Consider the following 15051-nt stretch of genomic DNA (forward strand, 5'->3'; position numbering starts at 1 on the left):
GTATAAAACATGTTATGTAATGAGTAGTCTAAGAATTCTCATAATCTTCTCCCCACAAATGTGAATATGCATGATAGCTTTACTAGCTACTTGGTTAATAATGGCAAAGAACAGAGAAAACAAAAGGGAAAAAAGAGGTGAAATTTCAGGATTCGATATTAATAACTCTTTAAAATTTTAGCTAGGAATTAAGGGTACTAGTAAACAAATAATGAGTAAGCTGAATTCATTAAAAATTATGACAACAATATGGCAATACTGAAAATCTGTATGATATAATATTAACTTTAAAAAACTAAACCAACGGTTAGGCCTGGGTGGCTCAGCCAGTTGAGCGTCTAACTCTTGATTTCAGCTCAGGTCTTGATCTCAGGGTAGTGAGTTCAAGCCCTATTTTGGGCTCCACACTGGGCATGGAGGTTAGTTTAAAAAAAAAAAGAAGAAGAAGAAGAACTAAACCAACAATGAAATCGATATGTGAACAGAAAATAGGAGTAGGCAAAATTGCTGTATCAAAAAAATGGGTTCATAAAACCTTTATTTACATATTTTTCAGACAATATAAGGAAAAGAACACTTAATTATATATTCCTAAGAAGAACCCTCAATTATCCCAGATTTTCTTTATCTCTTAGAAAATTATAATGAAACTACTTCACAGTGAGGATCTAATTTTTAAAAGTGGCTTCTAGGTTATGTTCAGGTTCAAACCATTTAAATCAATTTCAAGTACATACCTACTTTATAATACTAAGCATTTTATAGCTCTGTGATTTCCAACATAAATTCACATATACCATCTTACACCAAGAAGTCTGTCTGTTACCCACATTTTATAGATGAGGCAACTGAGGCTATTCTAGGGTCAAAGGTTTATCTAAAATTGAAAGACTACTAAGTTGGTACAACTTCATTTTTCTTATTCTTACTACATATAGCATTCTACTAAACTTTTGGCCCCTATGATAAAAAAAAATGTGATTAATTGTGATTAAGAATATCAGGGGGCACCTGGGTGGCTCAGAGGGTTAAGCCTCTGCCTTTGGCTGAAGTCATAATCTCAGGGTCCTGGGATCAAGCCCCACATCGGGCTCTCTGCTCAGCCAGAAGCCTGCTTTCCCCCTCTCTCTCTACCTGCTTGTGGTATCTCTCTCTCTCTCTGTGTCAAATAAATAAATAAAATCTTAAAAAAAAAAAAAAAGAATATCATATTCTGAATAACCAAAAATCAATTATTCTAAATTTAATATATTTACTTACAAAATCAGCAAGACAGCTAACAAGTGCTAAACAAAAAGACCTCAGTAAACAGGTATCTTAATCATAAAATTCTACATAATCAAGGTTTACATTATAGCATTTAAAACACGCAAAACTTTCATATAAACTGTCACCTAGACAAAATATTTCTAAGCATTTCTAAAGGTGATCATTTCAAGACCTAGTAAGCTTAGGGTGTTAAAAACACAATTTTTTAAAAATCAATTTCATTCACAAGTTGACTATTTTTTTTCTGTGATTTTACCTTTGTTTCTAATACATAAAATGAGTTGGCTTTGAACTCAAAAACTAAATACCAGATTTGAAAACTACACACAGCAGAATTGACAGTCAAATTAACAATAATGCTACCAAGGAAAGAACTAAAAGGTCGAGTCCCAGCAAACAATCTACCAGACAGTAAGAACAAGAAGATTAATTGTAATGGAACTAACTGTTATACAGCTTAGGCCTTTATAGTACATATCATACATATGTTGGGCTCTGGTCTAAACATAAATTTTCTCAATCTTCACAGTAACAGTGACAAATCTATCATTAGTCCCAAAAAAGAAAGTGAAACTTAAATCATTAACTAACTTTCTTGAATCACAGAGCTAATAAGTGGTATAACCAAAGCATGAATCTAAACAATATTTATTTTGTTAAATAAGTTAAATTTATTAAATAAATTAAATGTGTCCAATTTACAAGATCAACTATTTTGAAACTATAAGGTAAATATTTAATCAGTTCTTACCTCTTCAGGCAGTTCACTGTACATGGTTTCAGAGGTAGACAATAAAAATATAGGTGAAAATGATGGTATATCTTGTAGCAATGTCAGAAAAGTAGCTCTCACAGTTTCACTGACGGCTTCCCACCAATCACCAATGTGAGGCATGTAAACAATACTAGGTACTGTTCTTCGAGCTTCACGAAAAATCTAATTAAGGAAAGAACTGGCATTAAAAATTCAAATTGATATTATTCTAAAGTTTACTCAGCAACCCCCAAATACATGAAATGTGTCAGGCCTGTTACTGCAATTATTCTTAGCTCAAATATTTAAGCCTTTCAAGATGTGATATACAAGTCTCACATAATATCTTCTATCTACCCTTGCCCCACCTAAAAAAAGAAGGGTGTGGGTTTTTTGCCATTTTGTTGTTCCTATTCAGTATTTATTGATAGTATAAAGGTATCAAATTGCTCCACTTATTAAGTAAAGATAATAAAGCAAAACACCAGTATAAAATATGCTGCAAATAAAGAGATAAACATGCACCTCTATGTCACCCGTGTCAGAATGATGTATCAGTAAGCACAAAGAAGAGAAGGAAGACATAGTTTCCAAGTTTGTGCACATTCCTTAAAATCACTAAATATATGAATTAAACAAACATTTTTACCACAATGTACCACCCTAGAGCTTAAAATTAATGAACTACCTGCTGAACCACTTGTTTACCTCCTATTACCTTAATTCAATCCTCCATAAAGTAGTCACAAAATACCCTCACATCGCTAAAGAGCAGTAAATAAATTAGCAAAAAGTTCTGAGACACTCCCATTGTCAGAAAATACAAACTAAAGTTTCCTCGGGTGTTAAAGAGAGTCCTAACCGTAGATTCAGTCGCACTCTGCCAACATACGCCAATAAGGACCAGGTTGGCTATTAGTAAGCTGCCAAGCAGAACTACTGCCCTTTACGTATGTATCAACAACAGCTCAACAGCCCATCAACAAATTCTGGTGGGTTAATATGGCATCTCTTCTTTCAAGTGAAAGAATAAATGTAAATATCTTTCTCCAATTTCAGAATTCTATTTCTAAAATTCTCTACTACTTTGCCTTATTTTAAACACGCTTCAATTAACCTGTGTAATGTGCAAGATAGGGAAATAATTATCTAGTTTTTTTTTTATCTAATATTCCAAATGATCAGGACTGTTAGAAACATTCCTAAGAATCAAAATGATTATTTTTCTTTAATGAGTAAGCCTGCCACTTGCATGAATTTTTCAAATGCTACATTTTATAAAGCTTAAACATTCTGTGTAAAATAAAATGTACTGCCAATTTAATAAACCAGATGGAAAATGCTGAAATAAAAATTTCCCCCAAATTGGAAATGTAGATATTATGATCACTCACATCAAAAGTAATATTTGCTCCTTCCCTTCCTTTAACATTTGCATATCCACCAATCCAGAACAGTTGTACAGTACAACTCCAGGACTCTCAAATTTTGACCTTTTCTGCAAACACGCACCCTCTTATCCTGGATCTTGAAAATCCAAGGATTATTGTTTTCCAAAGTTCTTGTAGAAGATTCATAAGAGAAAAACAAGCATAAATATTGGCAAAAGGAAGGAACCACACAGGAGCACAAAGGCAAGTGAGGCATTTAATCCCCCCCACAAAAAAAAAATTGTTACATGCCACCCAAATCAGGGATGGTATGTGTAAGACAGTGACCAATGCCTTTTGTTTTTCCAATTCCCATTCTGTGCTGGTAAAACCAGGAAGAGTCAGCAGGGAAAAAAGTGTGATTACATGAAAAAGACTAATGCGCTATACAGCTTACTGAGAAACCTCACAAAACTAACCACCTAATTCAGCCATGCAAGTTACCACATGCCCAAGGAGAAATGAGAAAACATGCCTTTAAAAAATATAAAATGTAGCCTTTCATTCTAATACTTGTAGGTTAGATTTTCCAGAAATATGTGTTGAGAACATCTAGCTGCTATAAGTATGAAAAAATAAGGGCAAAACAACAGAAGGTTAAGTAATAAAAAACTTTACAGAGCCAGAAGTTAAATAACGCAGTACTACAGGTGTTTTAAACTCCTTTGCAAGGCTGAACTAGAAACAAAAGCATCACCAACTCTAAAGGAGTTGAGGGGTTTTGGGGTTGGTTTTTTTTTTTTTTTTTCTATTTCTTTCCTCTCTTCATCCAATTCTCCCCAAATTAACAAAGTGAATACGATATCCTATTGAACTTATTTCCAAAGACTTTAGGAAAGTATCTTTATCAGTAGAACTTTTAAAAATTGCATTTTAAAAGCTAAACGGGGAAAAGCCAGAAAGAAAAAAGCCTAAAACAAATACAGAAAATTAAAAAGGCTTAGGCTTTCTGGTCCATGAATATATAATTACCTGATTTTATAATTAATCCAACTACATGCAGTATCAATACCCAGGGGCTATTTTCAAAATTTCTCTCCTAAACCTTTACAGCAAAAACATCCTTAATTTCTAGAAAACTTCAAAAGCACTAATAAAACAAGTGTTACTTTTAATTTCTTACCCCATGTAACCTCAGAATATTTAAACTTTCATATTTTCTTTAAACATATAGCCAACCTGTTCTAATTCTCCAGCTTTTTGTAATGAAAATTCGAAAAGAATAGTCTAAAAACAGTATTTAAAAATTCAGAAAAAAAGTTTAATTCTATCGTGATTTTTCCATAATGTAAAAACCGTTCTTCAGCAGTTTGCTGGTAACTTTTAAAGTTGTGGAATAAGATACACTCTGTGAAATTAATTAACCAGATTCAGAGTAGAAAAATAAAGCCTAGTTTTAGTGAAGCGGCAACTGTCTTGGGAACAAGTGATGCCATTTGATAACTAGAAAAATACTCACCTATAGGGTGTCTTGGATTGGTGGATGTGCAAGGTGTAGTAGAAAACAGAAAAACTGTTATAGAGAAAAAAAGACAGTAGGCCAAATTACTGAACCAACCGTTCCAAAATACCTCTGACATGACCAGCACTCTTGCACAAATAAAATGAACAAACACCAATGTATGTGAACTGTTCATTTTGATTCTTTAAACAATATATTCTATTTCCTTCTGGCCTTTTCTTGCCCCAGACGTCATGGTCCCTTATGTAAGTTTTTAAAAACTTCTTTATTAAAAAAAAATCACAAACTACTTCCTCTGAATATTAAAGATATGAAAGAGAAAAAATCAGGCCATTGAAGTTAAAAGTATCCATATAAGAAGGCACTAATTACATAAAGTGCACCTATATTTGAAAGAGTTCTTATCACCTCAAAAGCTAAACTTTAAAGTCAGTATTTTAGCCAGCAAATTAAATTGTGTAGTGCATGAAAATTTACTGTATTTTGAAAACTAAGACTATACAGCCCGTAACAAGCCACTTTCTTTAGAAACGGGAAACTAGAGTAATTTTATTTATTTATTTTTAAAGATTTTATTTATTTATTTGACAGAGAGAAATCACAAGTAGACAGAGAGGCAGGCAGAGAGAGAGAGAGGGAAGCAGGCTCCCTGCTGAGCAGAGAGCCCGATGCGGAACTCGATCCCAGGACCCTGAGATCATGACCTGAGCCGAAGGCAGCGGCTTAACCCACTGAGCCACCCAGGCACCCTAGAGTAATTTTAAATACAAATGTGAATGAAGCAGAAAGCTCCAAGCTAGTACAGCCCTCACATTCCTAAAAGGGGCTATATAAGAGAGAGGGAAACAACTTTTTGTCATCAAAATTTCTAGAATCTGTCTTGCTCTTCTGCTATAATTTATAAAACATAGGTAAAAGAAAAATCTTGGGGGCTAAAATATTCTCGCTTTTTATAAAGCACTATTAAAATGCACTGTTAAGTTTATTTAATTCGTTATACCATGCTATCACAAAATATTATAATAAATAACATATCTGCATTACAAATAACTTCATATCGTATCACTTGACTCCATTTATATTCTATCTACTTAGGATTTATCAAGCATCTCTGTGAAAAGGAGGCACTGTCTAGGATCAAGATTCAAGAAATAAAGTGCTTGATTTCTTTACAAGCATACAAAATCAGCCTGTTATTAAATATACTAGAGTATATTTCTAGTATATTTCTATATGATGATTGTAATATAAAGAAACATTTATGAAAATTAAATCACTCGAATTCCTTTTGTTATTTTCATTGCCTAAGAACGTCAAGAATTTCAGTAGATGTGATAAACGCTGGACTACGAAAATTTAATTTGTTTACAACTCAAGAAAAAGAAAATTGTTGCTATGGTAATACACAGAAACCCATGTGCACAAACACAAGAGTATCCAAAGTATACACAGACTGCTATGGAGAAATCCAGAAACCCTTATGCACAAACACAACAGCATCCAAAGATACACATAGGTTAAGTATCTAAATTCCTTCAGGCTATTTAACCAAAAAGGATTTCCCCTGAACATTTCCAAATACAATTTCTTCCTGGGAAAAGAAATACACTAAAATTTTCACCAAAAAAAAAAAAAAAAAAAATCCTTATTGACCATTTGAAACACCATACAGTATCCAAACTCCAAACTCTCTGACAGATAATATATAAATTTATCAAATCAATCATACTTCTGAATTACTGAAAAAGATAAAATATGAATCACTCATCAATCCTGGTTTTCCTTAATCAATAGCAGAAATAATACAAAAAGCAAAAAATATATATATATTTGAAGGTGTCAGAAAAGGAGAATCATAGCTACGAGTTTTTTAAGAGTGTTAATACAGGTAAGTCTTTTAGTGTAGCTTCTAACATCTCCAAACTTATTGCAGGGCTCAATAATTACTTGTGAATTTAATGGAACAATCATAAATCTTCCAGGCTACACCAGGGTTTTCTATTTTCCTTGCAAAGCCTTTGGAAGACTATACAACACTCAGGTAGGTAGGTAGGTAGAGAGAGAGAGAGATACGGGGACACACACACACACACACACACATACACACACACACACACAGAACCACTTTATGAACTCTGGCAATTGTTTTCTGTAATAAATACCTAGTTCCAGTGATTGGCCAAAGTACTACATTGATCTACTCAGCCCTAGAATAGTAACACCCAGATGCAGGTTTAAAGTGCAGATTCCCAGGGCTCACCCTAAATTTAAGGAATCAGAAACCCTGGGAGTAGAGCCAGGGAATCAGAAATTTTAATAAGTACTCCCAGACAACTATTAATACTCACTAAATCTTAATCAACAATGAGAAAACCCTATAGTAGACACTAATCCTCTACTGTTTTCACACAATTTGTAATACTCATCATCAGGTGAGGCGGTATGAAGGAAAAAAGGAAGATTTTCATATATATATGTGTGTGCACAGGTTTTACAAAAAACAGACACAGAATTAAACATGTATGAAGAAATATAAACTGGGTTCTTCCCATGTTCCATTTTACCACATGTATAAATACAGCCCTTTAAAGGTGATTTAAGATTTCTTTCCTTTAAGATTAACTTTCATGTTTGTGTCACATTATTAAATAATCCAATTTAATTTAGATTAAGTATCTTAAAGGCTGGGGAAAAGAGCAAAAGCACAGAAGAAGAATTTGCCACAGACTAAACCACATCTATTTAGAGATAATACTGCCTACAGAAAGACTAGCTCTCAAGAAAGTAAGGGAAAAGGGAAGAAAGGGAATATAGAAAAAAGGAAGAGAGGGAAGAGGGTTTTATTCTTTCCAGCATTTTAGTCCCTGACTAGTATGCTCTCTTTCCCAGGAATTTTATACCTTCTTATACCCACTAACAGCTCCACAAACTAAGAAAAATAAATTCCTCAAATTTATAATGTAATAGTCTCCTTTTGGATTTTTTAGAAGAGACAGTAATATCTTTGCAAGTTTAAAATAACTTTAAATATGTATTTAAGATACAAATAATCAGGGATCAACCAGGACAGTTTATCCGGTGTCTGGCCAATGTTCAGTTTTAGCTAACATATCTACAAAATTCTACTCAGTCACTGGGCAGACTGGAAAATCAGATGTAGTCATTCACAAATAAGCTCTACCTCTAACCGAGGACCTTGGAGGCAAAAGCAAAGATGAGATGCCGTATCTACTAAATGCAATGTAATAAACCAACACAATAAATGTTAAGTTTTTGTTCTCTTCCACTACCAAAGGACACCCTTCTCCATCCTCTCCAAGAACACAATAAAAAGTAGTAAAAGACAAGAAATGAGAAAGAGACCTAAGAGTATACAGTCAGAATTCAAATTTAGCCCAATGATGCCCAGAATGCAGAAAAAAATCCTAGGATCCCAGATACACCAATATATAGTTTACTACAATGCTTCCTAAGTATGTCCTCACCTATGTCAGTAATGGATTTATTACCATGTACATACACATATAACCCATAAAGAACAACTATAGACAGAATACCCTCTCACTCTGAAAATGATCCTCTTCCAAAGTTATTTTATCTTTAGTTTGCTTGATACTGTCAAGTATACGTATCAAAAAAAAAAAAGAAAATCCAAACTGTACAGCAGAGTGTAAACTAAAATGACAAAGTTATATTCATTCCCAACTCTCCATATTCCTTCCCCCAAGCCAAAGTAATAGTTACTATGTATTTTAGGTTATTCTTGGACAAAATTTCTACTTATATATAAGCACGGATATAAATTTTTTAAGGTTTTTTTTACACAAAGATCTTATTTTGATAAACTGATTTACAACTTGCTTTTTTTATAAATATCTCCTTTCACATATACTCCTATGTAAATTTATCACCTTCTTGTTAATGGCCTCATAGTACAAAAGGATATACCATAATTTGTCATAGACCATCCCCATTAAAGGACATTTAGTTTGTTGGGTCTTATTTAGTTTGGCAATGCTATACAATGATGTGGTAAATGTCCCTATACATCCAGCAGAGACTATTTACAACTAAAACATCTTTAGGAAAAATTCTTTAATGTAAAATTCCTGGGCCAAAAGTTGTATGTAATTAAAAATAAAAATAAAAAAAAAAAAAAAAGGCAGTGCCAATCTTACTCCAAAATCACCATCATCAATCTTTTCATTTTTTTAATTTTTAAAAAGATTTTATTTATTTATTTATTTATTTATTTATTGAAGATTTTATTTATTTATTTGACAGACAGAGATCACAAGTAGGCAGAGAAGCAGGCAGAGGGAGAGGAGGAAGCAGACTCCCTGCCGAGCAGAGAGCCCGACGTGGAGCTCCATCCCAGGACCCTGGGATCATGACCCGAGCCGAAGGCAGAGGCTTTAACCCACTGAGCCACCCAGGCGCCCCAAGATTTTATTTATTTATGTCAGAGAGAAAGAGAGAGAGAGAGCATACAAGCAGGGCGAGTTACAGAGTTCCGGAAAGTTGAGAAGCATGCTCCCCACTGAGCAGAGAGCCTGACGTGGGGCTCAATCCCAGGACCCTGAGATCATGACTTGAGCCACAGGCAGATGCTTAACTGACTGAGCCACCTAGGAACCTCCAAGCTTTTTATTTTTATAAACCAGACAGTTGTTTCAAAGTAGTATCCTGTTGTTGTTGTTTTTTAAAGATTTTATTTATTTACCTGACAGACAGAGATCGCAGGTAGGCAGAGAGGCAGGCAGAGAGAAAGGAAGGGAAGCAGGCTCCCTGTTGAGCAGAGAGCCCAACGTGGGGCTCGATCCCAGGACTCCGGGATCATGACCCGAGCCGAAGGCAGAGGCTTTAACCCACTGAGCCACCCAGATGCCCCTCCTGTTGCTTTAATTTGCATTTCTTCAGCAATAAGTGAGACTAAGAATCTTTTCAAACTTCTACTGGTTGCTTTTTCTATTTTTTTCTTCCTATAAATGGCATGCTATTTTGCCAATTTTTATATTGGGTTGTAACTGTCATTCCTTCTTACTGATTTTAACGTATTTTTGCATATTTAGGAAACTTACCCTTGAAATGTGTGTTACAAATATACTTTTTTGCCAGGTTGTGCCTATTAATTTTATAAAACAATTATTTCTGCCATGTGTAATTTAAATTACATAAAGTAAAATTTATTCATATCTTTATGTTTTCTAGCTCGTGTTCATTGCTTAGAAACTACTTCCTCATATTCAAGATAATAAATATATTGACCTTGTGTATTCTCTTTTTACAGTTCACTGATAATCTAGAGTTTATGTGGAGGCCACAAAAAACGGTAGGAAATCCAGTTTTGCTTCCTTTTTCTTTTTCCCCTCATAGAGTCAGACAGTTTTCCAAGACCACTTATTAAGTAATTCATCTATTCCATAATATCAAATGTCATCACTATTATCATCATATCCTCGCCACTGTCATACAATAATCATCATCAGCTACTAAATTCTCATTTCTACACAGGCCTAAGTGTTCATGCTCTCTTCTAATACTTTGTCGGTCCCTGCACAGGTACATATTATTACCATGTTCCATTACATTTTTAAAAACCTGGTAGGGCTCCCTTCATTCTTTCTTTTACCCTCTACAACTGTCCTTGCTATGCTCCTCCTTCTTTTCTTTTTCTTTTTCTTTTTTTTTTTTTTTTTTAAGAGAGAGAGCATGTGCACAAGCAGTGGGGAGGGCCAGAGAGACGAGAGTCTTAAGCAGACTCCACACTAAGCACAGAGCCTGATGTGGGTGGGGCTCAATCTCACAACCCTGAGATCACGACATGAGCTGAAATCAAGGGTCAGATGCTTAACCAACTGAGCCACCCAGGCACTGCTCGTATTTATTTTCTAGAAGAAACACAACTTCAACTGTGAGTATATTATACTTGAGATCTCATTTAATTTATACATTGATTTAAAAAAGAACTCACAACTTTACAATTTTGAGTCTTACCAGTTCTCAGCTGTGCAAAGAAGCTGTAGGAGTAGTAATAAATAAAATGACAGCTAACAGGTACTAGATACTATATGCCATCCTTACTGGATGAGCTTATTTTAATAATTACAACCACCTTATGTAGCATTATTAACTTCATTTCATAGATGAGAAAAATTAAATCTCAAAGAAGTAAACAATTTCTCCAAGGCTACAATCAATAAGCAAAGTAGCTGATATTTTATCAATTTGCAATTTAAATTGAGTACATCCTTTGAATTGAAGTACAGTAATTAAAAAACAAAGTATGTTTTTTATTTATTCAACTGTCCTATTCACTGAATCTTTAGTTTTCTTCTTTTAGACTATGAGAATTAATTGTTTAATTTCTAAGTAAACTTCGTAACTATTTTAAATGGGACTATTTCTTCTACTACATTTCTAACTTGAAAACTATTTTACATTAACTCTGAACATGTCTACCTTACAGAATTCTCTTAATGTCCCCAGTAATTTTTCAGTAGCTCCTATAAGTTTTCTAAATATACAACCGTATCACAGACAAATATTTATAACTTCAATGTGTTTGTTCCAATATTTATATCTCTCAATGTCTAAATGAATCAATTTTGCATACTTTAATAATGGTATGTTACTCTTTTGATGTGCTACTAGAATCCATTTGTAGTATTTACTTTATGACCATTGCCTAAGTGAGATCAGTCTTAGGGTTTTCTCTGTATTTTAGTTCAGCATTAAAATGATCTTATCCTTTAAGATTAAAAGAATTTAACCACGAAACTATCTGGATTTGGTGCTTTTTTGATACTCAATTTCTTCTTCCACACTTAGTGTCTGTTTAGATTCTCTCTCCCCTGGATTTATTTTTAACGATACTGAGTAATTCTCTTACTTGCATACAAACTACAATCGTTTTGTATCACTAAAAAGGAAAAATATGAACAAATATATACAGCCAGGACCAGTTAAATGTATAAAACTTGGAACAAATTACTAGTATATAGGTTTCAATTTAAGCCGTGGGTTTTGGGGAAAAAGGGTTTTCTAAGTAGTGAAGTACTGCTAAGATGTTGATACCCAGGCAGCTGTAAGTGAAAAAGAAATGAAACCAATACTGTTGACTATTTTTAAAAAATACCTACTTCTTGCTACAAGGTACAGAATAGTTTTCAATTAAGTAGTATATATGTAGCTATTAAGTATTTATAAAATGTATCTTAAAAAAAAAAACAAAAAAATTATGTGCAATGCTCTTAAATGTTACTACTCCTAATGTCAAAAGTAGGCTATATATCGAAGTAGAAAGTGACATTCCTCTCATTTGTTTGTAAGAAACATTAAACATTTAATGAGCACTTACTATGAGCTAGGCACTGTGTCAGAGACATAGAAATAGTGAAGACATGGTCCCTTGGCTCAAAAAACGTATTCCCCTAGCCTCTAGTTCCAACATGACACACTTAAATTCATAGTTATATAGTAAAACTTCAAGAAATACAAACAGCCCCACTAGAACTTTGCACTTCACAAATCAGCAAACATAAAGCAGTTGAAAATGAAATATACAAACACACTTGACTACTAACACAAATATATATAATGTTTAAATTGCTATCATTTTCTACATTAATTTTAAAACCTGACATTTCAAATTGGTTATCATTTCCCCTTCAGTAAGGCTCCAAGTACAGACAGAAGTCTAGAAAGGCTCTGAAACCACAGTGTTGAAAAGAGGATAAGAAAAAGGCAAAAGAAACTTACTTTCTACAGTGTTTAACAGAACCTCAATATAAGAAAGAGGGTATTAAAATTTAAGAAAAGAATGAAATATCATGGCGAAATCTATGAGCTCACATTTAAGCATGATATATATCAAAAGGATGCTTGGCCTTAATATTTGAATGTTAATGAATAACCAACAGAAAGTTAATATTCACATTACTGTTCTTTGAAAAATCTTTATCTATAAACACTACAGAGACACAACAATAAGAAAGCTGGAAGTACTCTGATTTGGTACAAACCTACCTGTGCACATGATTCTTCAGGTGTTTTGGCACTAACTGAATAAAGTGCTGGGAGATCTAGTCTGTGCACAGAGAACTTTTCTAGAGTGTGCAAAAGTGCTGGAGCAAGGTGAGAAGTTTGACCTGAGCCCCGTTCTCCAGACAGCAATAATCTTGGCCTGTAAGAGGTTGGCTGATGATATGGTGACCTGCAATACATGTAAGACATGATAATTATTCCAAAACCATACACTCTGACAATCAGTATGAAATATTAGGCAAAATAATTACACTAAAAATGTAACTCCAAATTAACAGAACTTTCTCTTATCCTTATTTAAGTACAGTGAATCATTTTTCATTAATTATACTTCTAAAAATTTTTCTCTGACTTTTGTAATAACCAAGATGTAAAAGTATAAAAATTCATTCTATTAGCAATAATCGCGCCTCGGATAAACCTCATTGGCTACGATACTGCCACTGCGCAAAGCTTAAAAATTCATTCTAAAACTATGTAAAAATACCTGGGTATTCATCCTATCATATGCATTAACATGGAAAATGCTTCAGACACTAAGCATTAGTGACACTATTAATTATTAAGGTCAATGTAAGAGTTCCACTTCAACAAATAAGTTGGTATATCTGAATATCATCCAAGATGTAAGACTTTTTTTTTAAAAAGTTAAAATGCTAAATTTTATGTATATTTTACCACAATTTTTAAGATAGAAAAAAAATGTGGGACTTTCTCCGTGGCAGGAAAATTTGGTTTTTCAGCCAATAAAAACTAAACGCCCATACCTGAATACATAATACCTAAAGATCTACAACAGAGAAAGCAAATTTAGGGAAATATATTAAACTAAATTCAACTTGTGTTCTCAAGATTCTACAGCACCATTAAAATGATAAATGAAACAAGTTCATCTACTATCACTATAGATAATGCAGGAAAATTTAAGTAATGCAATAAGAATAAAGCAAATAAAAAATGGAATAGAAATAAATAAGGACAACACTGTTACTCATAAAGGATATGATTATCACTAAAATAATGCAACTAAAAGAATCAACTAGTAACTGTCAGAACCTACCAGAAGTAACAATTCAGAAGACAAAAATAGAAAAATCAAAACAGATCCTAATACCATCAATAACTAATTTAAGGAAGGAAAGGAGGTCCTATTTACAAATGCAAAAATAAAATAAAACAAACAAAATTAAATATTCTTAGCAAAACTGTAAAAGTACATATACATAATGAGCCTGAATATCAAGATGTCAATTCTTCCTAACCCATTTAGTGTTAACTATAGTTTATAGTATTTTATTTCATACATTTAAAATATTCATATTAAGGCCAACAGACACATGAAAAGATGCTCAAAATCACTCATTATCAGAGAAATATAAATCAAAACCACAATGAGATACCACCTCACACCTGTCAGAATGGCTGAAATTAACAACACAGAAAACAACAGATGTTGGCAAGGATGTGGAGAAAGGGGAACCCTCTTACACTGTTGGTGGGAATACAAACTGATGCAACCACTCTGGAGAACAGTATGGAGGTTCTTAAAAAAAAAAAAGAACTATCCTGAGATCTAGCAATTCCACTATTGGGTATTTACCCACAGGATACAAAAATACAGATTTGAAGGGACATATGCACCCCTTATGTTTAGAACAGCCTTATCAACAGTAGCCAAACTATGGAAAGAGCCCAAATGCCAATAAATAGATAAAGACGTGGTATCTATACACAATGGAATACTACTCAGCCATCAAAAATAATGAAATATTGCCATTTACAATGACATGGATGGAGCTAGCGTGTATTATACTAAGCGAAGTCAGTCACAGAAAGACAAATATCATATGGTTTCATTTATAAGTGGAATTTAAGAAACAAAACAGATGAGCAAACTGGAAAGGGGAAAAAGGCAGAGGGAAGCTAACCATAAGAGACTTAACTATAGAGAACAAATTGAAGATTGATGGAGCAAAGTGGGTGGGGGGTGGGCTAGATGAGTGATGGTTAGGGAGGGAGGGTTGTATTGAGCACTGGGTTTTATATGTAAGTGATGATCACTAAGTTCTACTCCTGAAACCAATATTACA

General features: G+C 33.5%; 1 protein-coding gene across 2 annotated transcripts in view; it reads right to left on the reverse strand.

The window, feature by feature from the left end:
- The window catches only part of ATAD2B (ATPase family AAA domain containing 2B), a 151190-nt gene that overhangs the window by 44488 nt on the left and 91651 nt on the right, over positions 1-15051 (reverse strand). For both annotated transcript variants that reach the window (XM_082746565.1, XM_082746566.1), the window contains exons 18-19: positions 12944-13130; positions 2021-2206 (exon numbers count right to left, since the gene is read on the reverse strand). In XM_082746565.1, coding sequence (XP_082602691.1) covers positions 2021-2206; positions 12944-13130 — 373 coding nt within the window. The remainder of the gene's footprint in view (positions 1-2020; positions 2207-12943; positions 13131-15051) is intronic.

This window comes from Mustela nivalis (genome assembly GCF_964662115.1).
Source record: "Mustela nivalis genome assembly, chromosome: 8".
NCBI classification, from domain to species: domain Eukaryota; kingdom Metazoa; phylum Chordata; class Mammalia; order Carnivora; family Mustelidae; genus Mustela; species Mustela nivalis.